The following is a 15705-nucleotide window of genomic DNA, read 5'->3' as shown; positions in this document are numbered from 1 at the left end:
CGAAAATCAACCAAACAGGCAAAATGTCAGTATAGAGACAAAGTGGCGTCGCAATTCAACGGCTCAGACACGAGACGTTTGTGGCAGGGTCTACAGAAAATCACGGACAACAAAGGGAAAACCAGCCACATAAAAGACACCAACGACTTGCTTCCGGACAAGCTAAATACCTTCTTCGCCCGCTTTGAGGATAACACAGTGCCACCAACGAGGCCCACTACCAAGGACTGTGGGCTCTCCTTCTCCGTGGCCGACGTAAGACATTTAAGCTCGTTAACCCTTGCAAGGCTGCCGGCCGAGACGGCATCCCTAGCCGCGTCCTCAGAGCATGCGCAGACCAGCTGGCTGGAGTATTTACGGACATATTCAATCTCTCCCTATCCCAGTCTGCTGTCCCTACTTGCTTCAAGATGTCCACCATTGTTCCTGTACCCAAGAAAGCAAAGGTAACAGAACTAAATTACTATCGCCCAGTAGCACTCACCTCTGTCATCATGAAGTGCTTTGAGAGGCTAGTCAAGGATCATATCACCTCTACCTTACCTGACACCCTAGAACCACTTCAATTTGCTTATCGCCCCAATAGATCCACTGACGATGCAATCGCATTGCATTGCACACTGCCCTATCCCACCTGGACAAGAGGAATACCTATGTAAGAATGCTGTTCATTGACTCTAGCTCAGCATTCAACACCATAGTAACCTCCAAGCTCATCATTCAGCTTGAGGCCCTGGGTCTGAACCCTACCTTGTGCAACTGGGTCCTGGACATCCTGACGGGCCGCCCCCAGGTGGTGAAGGTATTAAAAAACACCTCCACTTTGCTGATACTCAACACTGGGGCCCCACAAGGATGCGTCCTCAGCCCCCTCCTGTACTCCCTGTTCACCCATGACTGCGTGGCCACACATACCTCCAACTCAATAATCAAGTTTGCGGACGACACAACAGTAGTAGGCCTGATTACCAACGTTGACGAGACAGCCTACAGAGAGGAGGTGAGGGCCCTGGGAGTGTAACCTCTCACCCAACGTCAACAAAACAAAGGAGCTGATCGTGGACTTCAGGAAACAGCAGAGGGAGCACCCCCCTATCCACAGACAGGACCGTAGTGGAGCAGGTGGAAAGCTTCAAGTTCCTCGGTGTACACATCACAGACAAACAGAAATGGCCCACCCACACAGAGTGTGGTGAAGAAGGCACAACAGCGCCTCTTCAACCTCAGGAGGCTGAAGAAATTTGGCTTGGCACCTAAAACCCTCACAAACTTTTACAGATGCAAAATTAAGAGAATCCTGTCAGGCTGCATCATCGCCTGGTACGGCAACTGCACCGCCCGCAACCGCAGGGCTCTCCAGAGGGTGGTGCGGTCTGCCCAACGCATCACCGGGGGCAAACTACCTGCCCTCCAGGACACCTACAACACCCGATGTCACGGGAAGGCCAAAAAGATAATCAAGGACAACAACCACCCGAGTTAAATAAACAGACTGTTAAATAAAGTTAAATAGCCATCACTAGCAGATTAGAGGCTGCTGTCCTATATACATAGACTTGGAATCACTGGCCACTTTAATAACGGAACACTAGTCACAACTTCTTAAGGCTAGGGGTCACTATTTTCACGTCCGGATGAAAAGTGTGCCCAAAGTAAACTGCCTGCTACTCAGGCCCAGAAGCTAGGATATGCATATTATTAGTAGATTTGGATGGATAGAAAACATACTGAAGTTTCTAAAACTGTTTGAATGATGTCTGTGAGTATAACATAACTTATTTGGCAGGCGAAACCCTGAGGACAAACCATCCAGGAAAAATGATTTTGAGGTCACTCTCTTTCAATGGGTTTTCATTGGGAATCTAGAATTCTAAGGCAGTTGCTTGCAGTTCCTATCGCTTCCACTGGATGTCAACAGTCTTTAGAAATTGGTTGATGTTTTTCCTTTGAGAAATGAAGAAGTAGCCCTGTTCAGAACGAGGGTCGAGTGAAGTGTACTGTTTGATAGAGGCGCGTGACCTGAAAAGCACGCTCCACTTTGTTTTCCTCCGGTATTGAACGCAGTTTATTCCGTCTTAAATTTTATCGATTATTTACGTTTAAAAATACCTAAAGTTGGATTAGGAAAGTTGTTTTAAAAATGTTTGGATCAAGTTTACAGGTAACTATATTAGATAATGTGTAGTCATGTTGCGCGAGTTGGAACCGGTGTATTTTCTGAATCATACGCGCCAAATAAATGGACATTTTGGATATATAATGACAGAATTTATCAAACAAAAGGACCATTTATAATGTTTAATGGACATATTGGAGTGCCAACAGAAGAAGATCTTCAAAGGTAAGGCATGAATTATATGTTATTTCTGACTTTGTGTTGTGCCTGGCGGGTTGAATTATGATTTTCATGTGTATGTTTGATGGGGTGCTGTCCTCAGATAATAGCATGGTTTGCTTTTGCCGTAAAGCCTTTTTGAAATCTGACACTGGGGCTGGATTAACAAGAAGTTCATCTTTAAACCGGTGTATAACACTTGTATGATTTATGAATTATTATTATGAGTATTTCTGTTTTTGAATTTGGTGCACTGCTATTTCACTGGGTGTTGTCAAATCAATCCCGTTAACGGGATTGGCGCGCGAAGGGATCACTAAGAGTTCATGTTTACATATTTTGCATTACTCATCTCTTATCTACATACTGTATTCTATCCTATTCTACTGTATCTTATACTATGCCGCTCTGACATTGCTCGCCCAAATATTTATATATTCTTAATTCCATTCCTTTACTTTAGATTTGTGTGTATTGTTGTGAAATTGTTAGCTATTACTGTTAGATATTACTGCACTGTTGGAGCTAGAAACATAAGCATTTCGCTACACCCCCAATAACATCTGCTAAACATGTGAATGTGACAAATAAAATTAGATTTTCAGTACTCCCAGTGAACACTGTTCCTCACAGTGCATGTGTGTGTTCAGTACTCCCAGTGAACACTGTTCCTCACACTGTGTAGCTCATGATCATGATGACGTCAGTTGTATCATACCTTCTCCACTTATATTAACAATGTATACTTCCTGAAATGTCTTTATTTAGGAAAATAAAAAAATTATCAACACATGTATCTTTAAGACCAATCTTATATTAAATTACCTTTATATATATATTCCATACAAAATAGATACCTTCGTATGGTGACAACAGGGGAAAGAAAGAGATGAGAGTGAGAGATGCAGGGAGAGACACATAACAACAAAATGATCGATGGAACTGATGTTCTGTTCCACTGGGAATGACGAGACACAAGTTGCCTTTGGGGAAGACTATACATTGCGCACACACAGGCCGCCTTAAAGATAGGACCCTTCAGTGTTACAAACACCGGTTCCCTATGAGGGAAGACTTTTATTAACGCACACACAGGCTGCCTATGGGGGGGAGACTTTCAGAGGCACAGACAGAAGATGAGTTACCATGGCGACCGGTGCTCCATCTCCAGGAAACCCAGTGATGGATGAGGTGAGGCAGAGAGAGAAGCGTGCTAAAGAGAAATGGGGCGGGGGTCAAAGCTCAGAGGTCATAAACTCCTCTTCAGACTCAACAGGAAGTAAAAACAGGGTGTGTGTTGTGGGGGGTGTTTGGGGTATGTGTGTGTATCCTCAGACAATCTTGTTCTCCAGTGCAGCGATCCTCTTCGACACGCCCTCCAGTGAAATCAGAGTCAAGGAAACCACAGCAAGACAGATGTAACACAGTAGTAACAACACTTTTACCGTACTCTCACACTCTTGTAAAGGATATGTTTTTTCGTTAGTGCCTGTAAGGCTTCTTCTACTTTTTTCTGGAACTTAACGACAGAGTCACATTCACATGGGTCCTCCTCTGTAAAGACAGACATAATAAAGTCACATTCACATGGGTCCTCCTCTGTAAAGACAGACAGCATAAAGTCACATTCACATGGGTCCTCCTCTGTAAAGACAGACAGCATAAAGTCACATTCACATGGGTCCTCATCTGTACAGACAGACAGCATAAAGTCACATTCACATGGGTCCTCCTCTGTACAGACAGACAGAATAAAGTCACATTCACATGGGTCCTCCTCTGTAAAGACAGACAGCATAAAGTCACATTCACATGGGTCCTCCTCTGTAAAGACAGACAGCATAAAGTCACATTCACATGGGTCCTCCTCTGTAAAGACAGACAGCATAAAGTCACATTCACATGGGTCCTCCTCTGTAAAGACAGACAGCATAAAGTCACATTCACATGGGTCCTCCTCTGTACAGACAGACAGCATAAAGTCACATTCACATGGGTCCTCCTCTGTAAAGACAGACAGCATAAAGTCACATTCACATGGGTCCTCCACTGTACAGACAAACAGCATAAAGTCACATTCACATGGGTCCTCCTCTGTAAAGACAGACAGCATAAAGTCACATTCACATGGGTCCTCCTCTGTAAAGACAGACAGCATAAAGTCACATTCACATGGGTCCTCCACTGTACAGACAAACAGCATAAAGTCACATTCACATGGGTCCTCCTCTGTAAAGACAGACAGCATAAAGTCACATTCACATGGGTCCTCCTCTGTAAAGACAGACAGCATAAAGTCACATTCAAATGGGTCCTCCTCTGTAAAGACAGACAGCATAGTCACATAGGGTAATGGAAATGTACTTTATGAGCAGGGAAGACATTCTGTGTGTGTGATTAAATGAGAGAGAATGATTAAATATATGTGTAGTGCAGAGTTTTGAGTGTGTTGTGTATTTGTTTAATACCCCTCATCCCCCCTCGTCCCCCCAGCCTGCAGTAATGTCGCCACAGACGTGGTGTTCCTAATCGATGGTTCTAAGAGTGTGCATCCAGAGAATCTTGCAGCTGGTCAAGAAGTGGATCAACCAGATCGTGTCTCAGAGACCAAGGCTCACGTTGGACTGTTCCAGTACTCCAGCTCTGTCAAACAGGTGTGTGTGTGAATGTGTGTTGGTGTGTGTGTATGTGTGTGTGTCAGACCTTGACAGATGTTGATCTGCAGCTTCTTAGCGATGGCTGTCATGGCTTTGAAATCTGCAGTGTAGAAGTAGTGTTCTCCTGTTGGCTGTGATGCTATCTCCCTCAACTCATCCTCTACAGCATTACCCACGCCCACAGCATACATCCTAAAACCTAGAGAGAGATAGAGGGGGGGAGGGGAGAGAGTGAGGAGGGAGAGAGCGAGGGGGGAGGGAGAGAGCGAGGGGGGAGGGAGGGAGAGAGCGAGAGGGTGAGAGCGAGGGGGGAGAGGGAGAGAGCGAGAGGGAGCGAGAGCGAGGGGGGAGAGGGAGAGAGCGAGGGGGGAGAGAGCGAGAGGGTGAGAGGGAGAGAGAGAGTTGGGTGTTAGAAAGACCATGATTAGAGACAGATACAGAGGGGATCCACAGTAAAACGTCACAAAATAAACGTGACTGACCCTTGGAGATGACTACACATGCATTCACACATCCGTTCACACACACACTTAAACACTCTTCCTTCTTCCCTCCCTCACCTTGCTCCTTGGCCTTCTTGGCGGCGTCTCCGATGTAGTCCTGGCTGCGTCCATCGGTGAACACAATGCCGACCTTGGCGACCCCGGGCCGTGCCCCACCAGCTGGTGCAAAGCTGCTGTCGGTCAGGTAGCGCAGGGCCTGTCCTGTCATGGTCCCCCTCTCCATGTAGGCCATCTTCTTCACCGCGTCCTTCAGGTCCTTCTTGTTGTTGTAACGTCCCAGAGGGAACTCCTGAGACGGGAGGAGGGGAGGACGAGGAGGGTGAGGAGGTTGTGAGTTATCACAGTTAGTCAAAGGTTTCTCACAATAATAAATAAATAAAGTGAACCTCAAATTGTAATCCTGTAATCTCATGTTATTAAAACACACACACACACACCTGTTTGACAGAGCTGGAGTACTGGACCAGTCCAACATGAGCCTTGGTCTCGGAGACGTCCAGTTTGTCTACGATCTGGTTGATCCACTTCTTGACCAGCTCAAAGTTCTCTGGACGCACACTCTTAGAACCATCGATCAGGAACACCACGTCTGTGGCGGCATTACTGCAGGCTGGGGGGATGAAGGGGATGTTTACACATCACACTCAAATTCTACAATACTCATACATTCTATAATTTTCTCTCTCACACTCACTCACTCTCTCACACACACACAGACTTACTCTCTCTCTCTCTCTCTCACACACACACACACACACACACACACACACACACACACACACACACACACACACACACACACACACACACACACACACACACACACACACACACACACACACACACACACACACACTCACCGCTGCAGCTTTTGCCATCCTCCAGTAGACTGAAGCCCTCCTTGCAGGCACACTTGAATGACCCTGGTGCGCTGATGCATACCTGCTGACAGTCATGATCTCCAGTGGCACACAGGTCCGCCACTGTGTCTAGGCATGCACAGACACACATACACAGGAGGGAACACACACACACACAGGTACGCACACACACACACACACACACAGATACGCACACACACACACATGCAGGCACACGTAGAAGCACGTTCGCAGACACACACACACCACAGGGGTGGGGTGGTGGGGGTTAGGGGACAGAATAACACTATGTCAGTTTGAAAACTGGAGGAAAATCTACAGTTGATTTTAAGGATCCACTGAGATCTAATGATTTAAAAGGAATCCGGTAGGATCTACTGGAATCTGATGTTTGTTGTAGAAGACAGTGGATCTTTAAAGAGACAGGGGTGGGAGAGATTGGAGAGATTTATACCCGCTTTAGACCAAATAGCTTTATTGTCCCAATTGAAAATAAATGTGGAAATTGGGATTAGAAAAGGTAATTGGTAGTTTCCAAATTATGTCACTGTCAGGTATAGGCTCGTCCAATAGGAATCCATCCCTGTTTACATGCAGCTCCACCCCTGGGAGGGTCATCCAACATGATTGGCTATATACAAGCGCCATTCAAACAGCTAGCAAATGGGCCCACCCAAGGCTGGAGCTGATTGGAGGTTTGATTTGATTAACACTAGTGGAACACTAATCAGAAGCTTCAGTCTCACCCCTCAGAGGAGGAGGAGTTACTGAAGAATGACACCTTACCCTAGCCACACCCACCAACTCCTTTGGTGAGGATGAAGAAAAGGACGATGATGGTGAAGACTCCTCTCCAATTCCCTCCCTCCCTCCCTTGTCAAACACATCCTCTCTCCTTGTCAAACACATCCTCTCTCCTTGTCAAACACATCCTCTCTCCTTGTCAAACACATCCTCTCTCCTTGTCAAACACATCCTCTCTCCTTGTCAATAGGCCACACTAGAACAGACCACTTATCAGTAACATATCAGACCATATTGCAATGTTAGTCTTTTCTAGTATGGCCATCTTATGATTACCATCTCTTTCATTCCCTCTTTCTCCCCCTCTTCTCTGTCCTTCCTGTCCTTCCCTCTTTCTCCCTCCCTCTCTCACCACAGAAAGCCTCCTGGAACTTTTTGGTGAGTTTCTCGATGACTGAGTAGCTCTCTACGTAGTCCACGTGGTCGTCCAGCTGCTCGCTGGCGATCTGCTTCAGCGTATTCAGGTCTACACGCCCGACGCCAATGGCGTATAGCTCGATACCCGCGTCCCGGGCACGCGCCGCCACATCCTTTACGTTGTCCTGGGGACGACCGTCTGTCACGATGATGGCCACCTGGAGGAGATATGGCAACGATACGACATTAGTTGGATAGACTAGTTGATTAATAGGAACCAGGTTAGGTCACGCAGACATAAAACAGCAGCCGGTCGCTGAGACACAAAATGGCGATAAGGGTTGTTGAAAGGCCAAGGTGCTTGATTGAGCTTGCCTGTTGCAATGGACCAAATAGAAAAGTCCCCAAAATGTAAACCCCACTCATCTGGCACTACAGGCAGGCTAAAGAAAATGTAAGTATTTTAAAGATTTCAGATAGGATTTGAACCCTGGTCTGGTGTGCGTCTAACCTACCTTGCTGATGTCTGGGGACTTGACGCGGGCGCCCTCAGCCTCGCTGAAAGCTACGTTGAGGGCGAACTGGATAGCAAGGCCGGTCATGGTGCCAGTGGACAGGGGCTCGATCTTAGTCACAGCCTTTACCAGACCTGCCTTGGTTTTATGGGTCTTCAGAGACAGCTGGAGAGAGACAAGAGTTAGGTGTGTGTGTGTGTGTGTGTGTGTGTGTGTGTGTGTGTGTGTGTGTGTGTGTGTGTGTGTGTGTGTGTGTGTGTGTGTGTGTGTGTGTGTGTGTGTGTGTGTGTGTGTGTGTGTGTGTGTGTGTGTGTGTGTGTGTGTGTGTGTGTGTGTGTGTGTGTGTGTGTGTGTGTGTGTGTGGGAGTACATCCTAAATAGATTATCTTGGAACTTTTGGGGACAACATGGCTGTGATGTAGTACTCAGGAGAGTCAGAAGGGGGCATCATACAGAACGTGTGGACATCAGTGAATGTAAGGACAGTTATGGAGTCCATTAAAATTCTATATCTCACCACTCAAACACACACACCTCATTCTTGACGCGGCTGGCATAGTTGACCACTCCGACCCGTGTGGCGTCAGGTCCAACATCCAGTCCCTCGATGACCTTGGCCAGGAACACCTTCACCTGCTCGAACTCTGACGGGCGCACGCTCCTACTGCTGTCCACGATGAACACCAGGTCTGTAGGGCGAGTGTTACACAGACCTGCCGCTGGGGGGGGGGGAGATTATTATTAGTGACAATGATTACTATTATTCAAATTCATGTTCAGAAAATCTTCAATGGCTGGTCAATTCTGCTGTTCATATTCTCTTCGAATTCAATTGAGAGAGGAGGGATTTGTAGAGGTGGGGGAGAGGAAGAGAGGAAAAAGTGGGGAGGGGGAGTGAAAGAGTGGGGAGGGGGAGTGAGAACCAGGTATGGGGATGCAAGGAGTGAGGAGAAAGGTAAGAGGGAGGAGCAAATAAAGGGAGGAGCAAAGAGAGAGAGCGAGAGAGTGGGATATTAGGGAGGGAGGAAGGGATGGATGGTATGAAAGGGAGACAAGATAGAGGGAGCAAAAAGAGAGAATGAGAGGTCAATGAGTCTGGATGTATTAATCACCCGGAACCAGACTGAACCAGACGGAACCAGACGGAACCAGACGGAACCAGACTGAACCAGACTGAACCAGACTGAGAGGAAGCATTAGATGGTTTAGAGTTATAGATACGATGATGATGAAGATGATGAGAAAGAGAAGATACGTTTTCCAAAAACAGCTCAGTCTACTGTCACCTCAACAAAGTAAAATACACACAATACAGCAAGCTAGAGAGAGAAATAGAGAGAGAGAGTCACAGTGAGTCATAGAGAACGAGGGAGAGAGAGAGGCAGTAGAGAGAGAGGCAGTAGAGAACGAGGGAGAGAGAGAGGCAGTAGAGAGAGAGAGAGAAAGGCAGTAGAGAGAGAGGGGCAGTAGAGAACGAGGGAGAGAGAGAGGCAGTAGAGAGAAAGAGGCAGTAGAAAACGAGGGAGAGAGAAAGGCAGTAGAGAGCGAGGCAGTAGAGAACGAGGGAGAGAGAGAGGCAATAGAGAACGAGGGAGAGAGAGAGGCAGTAGAGAACGAGGGAGAGAAAGGCAGTAGAGAGCGAGGCAGTAGAGAACGAGGGAGAGAGAAAGGCAGTAGAGAGAGAAGCAGTAGAGTGTAGCTGTATGTAGTAGAGTGTAGCTGTATGTAGTAGAGTGTAGCAGTACGTAGTAGATTGTAGCTGTATGTAGTAGAGTGTAGCTGTATGTAGTAGAGTGTAGCTGTATGTAGTAGAGTGTAGCTGTATGTAGTAGAGTGTAGTAGAGTGTAGCTGTATGTAGTAGAGTGTAGTAGAGTGTAGTAGATTGTAGCTGTATGTAGTAGAGTGTAGCTGTATGTAGTAGATTGTAGCTGTATGTAGTAGAGTGTAGCTGTATGTAGTAGATTGTAGCTGTATGTAGTAGAGTGTAGCTGTATGTAGTAGAGTGTAGCTGTATGTAGTAGAGTGTAGCTGTACGTAGTACAGTGTAGCTGTACGTAGTAGAGTGTAGCTGTATGTAGTAGAGTGTAGCTGTACGTAGTACAGTGTAGCTGTACGTAGTAGAGTGTAGCTGTACGTAGTAGAGTGTAGCTGTATGTAGTAGTGTGTAGCTGTATGTAGTAGAGTGTAGCTGTATGTAGTAGAGTGTAGCTGTATGTAGTAGAGTGTAGTAGAGTGTAGCTGTATGTAGTAGAGTGTAGCTGTATGTAGTAGAGTGTAGTAGAGTGTAGCTGTATGCAGTAGAGTGTAGCTGTATGTAGTAGTGTGTAGCTGTACGTAGTAGAGTGTACCTGTATGTAGTAGAGTGTAGTAGAGTGTAGCTGTATGTAGTAGATTGTAGCTGTATGTAGTAGAGTGTAGCTGTACGTAGTAGAGTGTAGTAGAGTGTAGCTGTATGTAGTAGAGTGTAGTAGATTGTAGCTGTATGTAGTAGAGTGTAGCTGTATGTAGTAGAGTGTAGTAGAGTGTAGCTGTATGTAGTAGATTGTAGCTGTATGTAGTAGAGTGTAGCTGTATGTAGTAGAGTGTAGTAGAGTGTAGCTGTATGTAGTAGAGTGTAGTAGATTGTAGCTGTATGTAGTAGAGTGTAGCTGTATGTAGTAGAGTGTAGCTGTATGTAGTAGTGTGTAGCTGTACGTAGTAGAGTGTAGCTGTACGTAGTAGAGTGTAGCTGTATGTAGTAGTGTGTAGCTGTATGTAGTAGAGTGTAGCTGTACGTAGTAGAGTGTAGCTGTATGTAGTAGAGTGTAGTAGAGTGTAGCTGTATGTAGTAGATTGTAGCTGTATGTAGTAGAGTGTAGCTGTATGTAGTAGAGTGTAGTAGAGTGTAGCTGTATGTAGTAGAGTGTAGTAGAGTGTAGCTGTATGTAGTAGAGTGTAGTAGAGTGTAGCTGTATGTAGTAGAGTGTAGCTGTATGTAGTAGTGTGTAGCTGTACGTAGTAGAGTGTAGCTGTATGTAGTAGTGTGTAGCTGTATGTAGTAGAGTGTAGCTGTACGTAGTAGAGTGTAGCTGTATGTAGTAGAGTGTAGCTGTATGTAGTAGAGTGTAGCTGTATGTAGTAGAGTGTAGTAGAGTGTAGCTGTATGTAGTAGAGTGTAGCTGTATGTAGTAGATTGTAGCTGTATGTAGTAGAGTGTAGCTGTATGTAGTAGAGTGTAGTAGAGTGTAGCTGTATGTAGTAGAGTGTAGTAGAGTGTAGCTGTATGTAGTAGAGTGTAGTAGAGTGTAGCTGTATGTAGTAGAGTGTAGTAGAGTGTAGCTGTATGTAGTAGAGTGTAGCTGTATGTAGTAGTGTGTAGCTGTACGTAGTAGAGTGTAGCTGTATGTAGTAGTGTGTAGCTGTATGTAGTAGAGTGTAGCTGTACGTAGTAGAGTGTAGCTGTATGTAGTAGAGTGTAGCTGTATGTAGTAGAGTGTAGTAGAGTGTAGCTGTATGTAGTAGAGTGTAGCTGTATGTAGTAGATTGTAGCTGTATGTAGTAGAGTGTAGCTGTATGTAGTAGAGTGTAGTAGAGTGTAGCTGTATGTAGTAGAGTGTAGTAGAGTGTAGCTGTATGTAGTAGAGTGTAGTAGAGTGTAGCTGTATGTAGTAGAGTGTAGTAGAGTGTAGCTGTATGTAGTAGAGTGTAGCTGTATGTAGTAGTGTGTAGCTGTACGTAGTAGAGTGTAGCTGTATGTAGTAGTGTGTAGCTGTATGTAGTAGAGTGTAGCTGTACGTAGTAGAGTGTAGCTGTATGTAGTAGAGTGTAGCTGTATGTAGTAGAGTGTAGCTGTATGTAGTAGAGTGTAGTAGAGTGTAGCTGTATGTAGTAGAGTGTAGCTGTATGTAGTAGATTGTAGCTGTATGTAGTAGAGTGTAGCTGTATGTAGTAGAGTGTAGCTGTATGTAGTAGAGTGTAGCTGTATGTGGTAGAGTGTAGCTGTATGTAGTAGATTGTAGCAGTACGTAGTAGATTGTAGCTGTATGTAGTAGATTGTAGCTGTATGTGATTGTTCATACTCTATGTTTATGCAACATCACTGATCTCCCTTCTCCCCCTTCACCTCCATCGCTCCCTCGCTCACTGCAGAAGTTTATACAGTACCCCCTCTAACATCCAACACACACACATACACAACCACACACACTTGAACACCTAAATTAACAATTCATTACAATACTTATACCAACACCAAACTTTCAAGCACACTGACACTTCCCACTAGCAACAAACTCTTAATAAACTATTCTAACACAAAAACAAATACTTTGAAACTATAACATCCATTCAATGTTCCCTGACTGACTCAATTGGAGTCAGTATCCAGCCACATACAGCTAGAACTCTATTCACCTCTATGCCCTAAAGAGCTTGGACCCAGCACCAGCTTGGACCCAGCACCAGCTTGGACCACCAACAATCATTGAGACAGATTTCTCTGTGTGATTCTATTTTTTATGTAAACTTTATTTAACTAGGCAAGTCAGTTAAGAACAAATTCTTATTTACAATGACAGCCTACTCCGGCCAAACCCGGACGACGCTGGGCCAATTGTGCGCCGCCCTATGAGACTTCCAATTACAGCCGGATGTGATGCAGCCTGGATTCGAACCAGGGACTACAGTGACGCCTCTTGCACTGAGATGCAGTGCCTTAGACCAGCAGCCATATAATCTCTCTCTAGAACCCACTCTGGCTGTTCCACTCTACACAGCAGACACCGCCAGGAGGAGGAAAGACCGAAAGATGGAGAGATGCAGGGGTTAGGAATAATGGGTTAGGGGTTAGGAAAGGGTACGATGGTTGTTTAAGGGGCTCTGAGGTTAAGTGACTGCACCATTTGGGGTCAGGGGCAAACTGGGGTTAGGAATAATGGGTTAGGGGTTAGGGTTGGGCTAAGAGTCCAAGTCAGTGGATCATGATTCTTGACCCATTGTGGAGGCAATATGGGTTATAACTAATGGTAAGAGGTTTTAAGGGATACAATTAATGTTTAGGTTTAGATTATGGGTCAGGGTTAGAGGTCAGGAGGTTCTTACCCATGGCGGCGGCGGTGCGGAGGTCCACGGACACGGGAGCGGTGGCATGCGCTCCCATGAGGCCGAGCAGCAACAGGAACAATGGCGGAGAGGGTATCATGATGACTGAAAGATCCAACTGGAACAGGACCCAAAAAGTACCGAAAAGGGACCAAAAACGACCTTAGCACCAGAGAAGAGGGAGAGCAGTCCTAGAGCGGTGGCCCAGGAGAGAGTGACTAGGCGAGGGGAGAGAAGAGGGGATAGTGACTAGGCGAGGGGAGAGAGGAGGAGATAGTGACTGGGCAAGGGAGGAGGAGATTGACTAGGCGAGAGGAAAGAGGAGGAGATAGTGACTGGGCAAGGGAGGAGAGGAGAAGAAGAGGAGAGAGTGACTGGGCGAGGGAGGAGTGGAGGAGAGGAGGAGAGGGGGAGAGCGAGGCGGGACGGACACACAGTCTCCCAGTCACAGCTACTGGTTATCAATGCAACGGCTTCAAACTCAAACCACAGACAGCCACCCTCTGTACCACTGCCACGACTGTGTGTGTGTGTGTGTGTGTGTGTGTGTGTGTGTGTGTGTGTGTGTGTGTGTGTGTGTGTGTGTGTGTGTGTGTGTGTGTGTGTGTGTGTGTGTGTGTGTGTGTGTGTGTGTGTGTGTGTGCGTGTGTGTGTAGGGGGGAAATACCTGCTTTGGGAGGACCTACACTGTAAAACGGTGGTCAGGGAAAAACAAATACACCTTGATATGGGTAGACTGAGTGTGTGTGTGTGTGTGTGTGTGTGTGTGTGTGTGTGTGTGTGTGTGTGTGTGTGTGTGTGTGTGTGTGTGTGTGTGTGTGTGTGTGTGTGTGTGTGTAAGGCAGCTATCGAGTGTGTGTGTGTGTGTGTGTGTGTGTGTGTGTGTGTGTGTGTGTGTGTGTGTGTGTGTGTGTGTGTGTGTGTGTGTGTGTGTGTGTGTGTGTGTGTGTGTTGCTGCTTGGCTGGTGCAACAGTTCAAGGTTGGATTTGGCCAAAGCTCAAATAAACAGCAACATGAATTCCTCTTTTCTCCTCATGTTCCCTCGTATAGCAAACACACCTTTACTGCAGGATGTTGAAGAGCTGCCTTACACAGCATACAGTGTTCCTGCTAGACTGTGCATGGTGAATGTGTGTGTGTGTGTGTGTGTGTGTGTGTGTGTGCATGGGCAAGCGTGTGTAATCACTCTACTAATGAATGTAGCTTACATTCAGGCTGCGGACGCGTTCCATTTCCCAAAGGTTTTCTCCTTTGCTTGTTTCAATACTTTAGACATGCATCCTTCCATCCTTTCCGACATTAAGGGCAGGTCTTCGTCAGGATCATCACCCATTCCACAAATCCTTGAGGTAAGAAGTACTGCTGGTTGCCATTCTTCCCCTCTAATCAGGGAATGATTCAGACCTGGTTGAGTGGACTAACCAATCAATGACATTAATCAATCAATTAACTATTGGGGGGAAAGACAACTAGCAGTACTGCCGACCTCAGCTTTCGATTAGAGAACACCTGACAGAGGAAAACAGAGAGAGGAAGGATGTCAAAGTACTTCCTGTACTGCATCATGATGTGAGAGGAAGGATGTCAAAGTACTTCCTGTACTGCATCATGCTGTGAGAGGAAGGATGTCAAAGTACTTCCTGTACTGCATCATGCTGTGAGAGGAAGGATGTCAAAGTACTTCCTGTACTGCATCATGCTGTGAGAGGAAGGATGTCAAAGTACTTCCTGTACTGCATCATGCTGTGAGAGGAAGGATGTCAAAGTACTTCCTGTACTGCATCATGATGTGCCATCCTCTCCTCTACCAGGTAGGCAGTGTGCCCCTGCAGCTAAACAGCAAACATCCTCCATCTGAAAACACACACACAAACACATACACAGAACAGAGACCTCTTTTCTCTCTGACATACCCGACCCAACCTCGCATTCCAATGTGCCCCACACCCCACCCACCCCCCTGCCCCACACACACACTCTCTTACACACACACACCACCCGAACAAGCCCTGATTGAGGGGAACAGGGGAATGTGAGTTGAGGCTGTGTACTACCTATCCAGACAGATTTCCTACTGAACATGCTGCTAAGTCAACAGTCGGTGTGTGTGTGTGTATGTCTACACATGAGTGTATGTGTGTCTGTGTATCTCCAGGGTGAGAGATGAATGATCAGATGGGGTGTTATTCCTGGATGCCACCTCTAGGAATAGTTAGCCTGGTATCCTTCTCACATGGAGAGAACACACACACACCCCCCATATCTCTCTCTCTCTCTCTCTCTCTCTCTTTCTCTCTCTCTCTCTCTCTCTCTCTTTCTCTCTCTCTCTCTCTCTCTCACACACAGACACACACCCTCCATCTCCCTCTCTCTCTCACACACACACACACACACACACACACACACACACACACACACACACACACACACACACACACACACACACACACACACACACACACACACACACACACACACACCCTCCATCTCTCTCTCTCTTACTCTCTCTCACACACACACACACACACACTCAATCTCCCTCCCTCTCTCTCACACACACACACAGACACAC

At 46.3% G+C, this 15705-nt stretch overlaps 1 protein-coding gene across 2 annotated transcripts; it reads right to left on the bottom strand.

The window, feature by feature from the left end:
- Positions 1–3084: 3084 nt before the first annotated feature.
- On the bottom strand, positions 3085–13412 carry matn1 (matrilin 1). Of its 2 annotated transcripts, none has more exons than XM_038966134.1 (10): positions 13133–13412; positions 8587–8771; positions 8053–8217; positions 7533–7755; positions 6356–6484; positions 5933–6105; positions 5553–5784; positions 5039–5191; positions 3809–3889; positions 3085–3716 (listed from the first exon to the last, which is right to left on the bottom strand). In XM_038966134.1, exons 1-10 carry the CDS (start codon positions 13230–13232, stop codon positions 3667–3669), a joined length of 1491 nt encoding a protein of 496 aa, XP_038822062.1. In that variant the 5' UTR covers positions 13233–13412; the 3' UTR covers positions 3085–3666. The 2 variants fall into 2 exon arrangements, with proteins under 2 accessions (XP_038822062.1, XP_038822063.1); XM_038966135.1 differs by having other exon boundaries at positions 6356–6478.
- Positions 13413–15705: the final 2293 nt, after the last annotated feature.

This window comes from Salvelinus namaycush, chromosome 27 (genome assembly GCF_016432855.1).
Source record: "Salvelinus namaycush isolate Seneca chromosome 27, SaNama_1.0, whole genome shotgun sequence".
Classification (NCBI taxonomy): Eukaryota; Metazoa; Chordata; class Actinopteri; order Salmoniformes; family Salmonidae; genus Salvelinus; species Salvelinus namaycush.
Note: the sequence above shows the minus strand (reverse complement) of the source record. Positions and strands in the feature narration are given on the sequence as shown.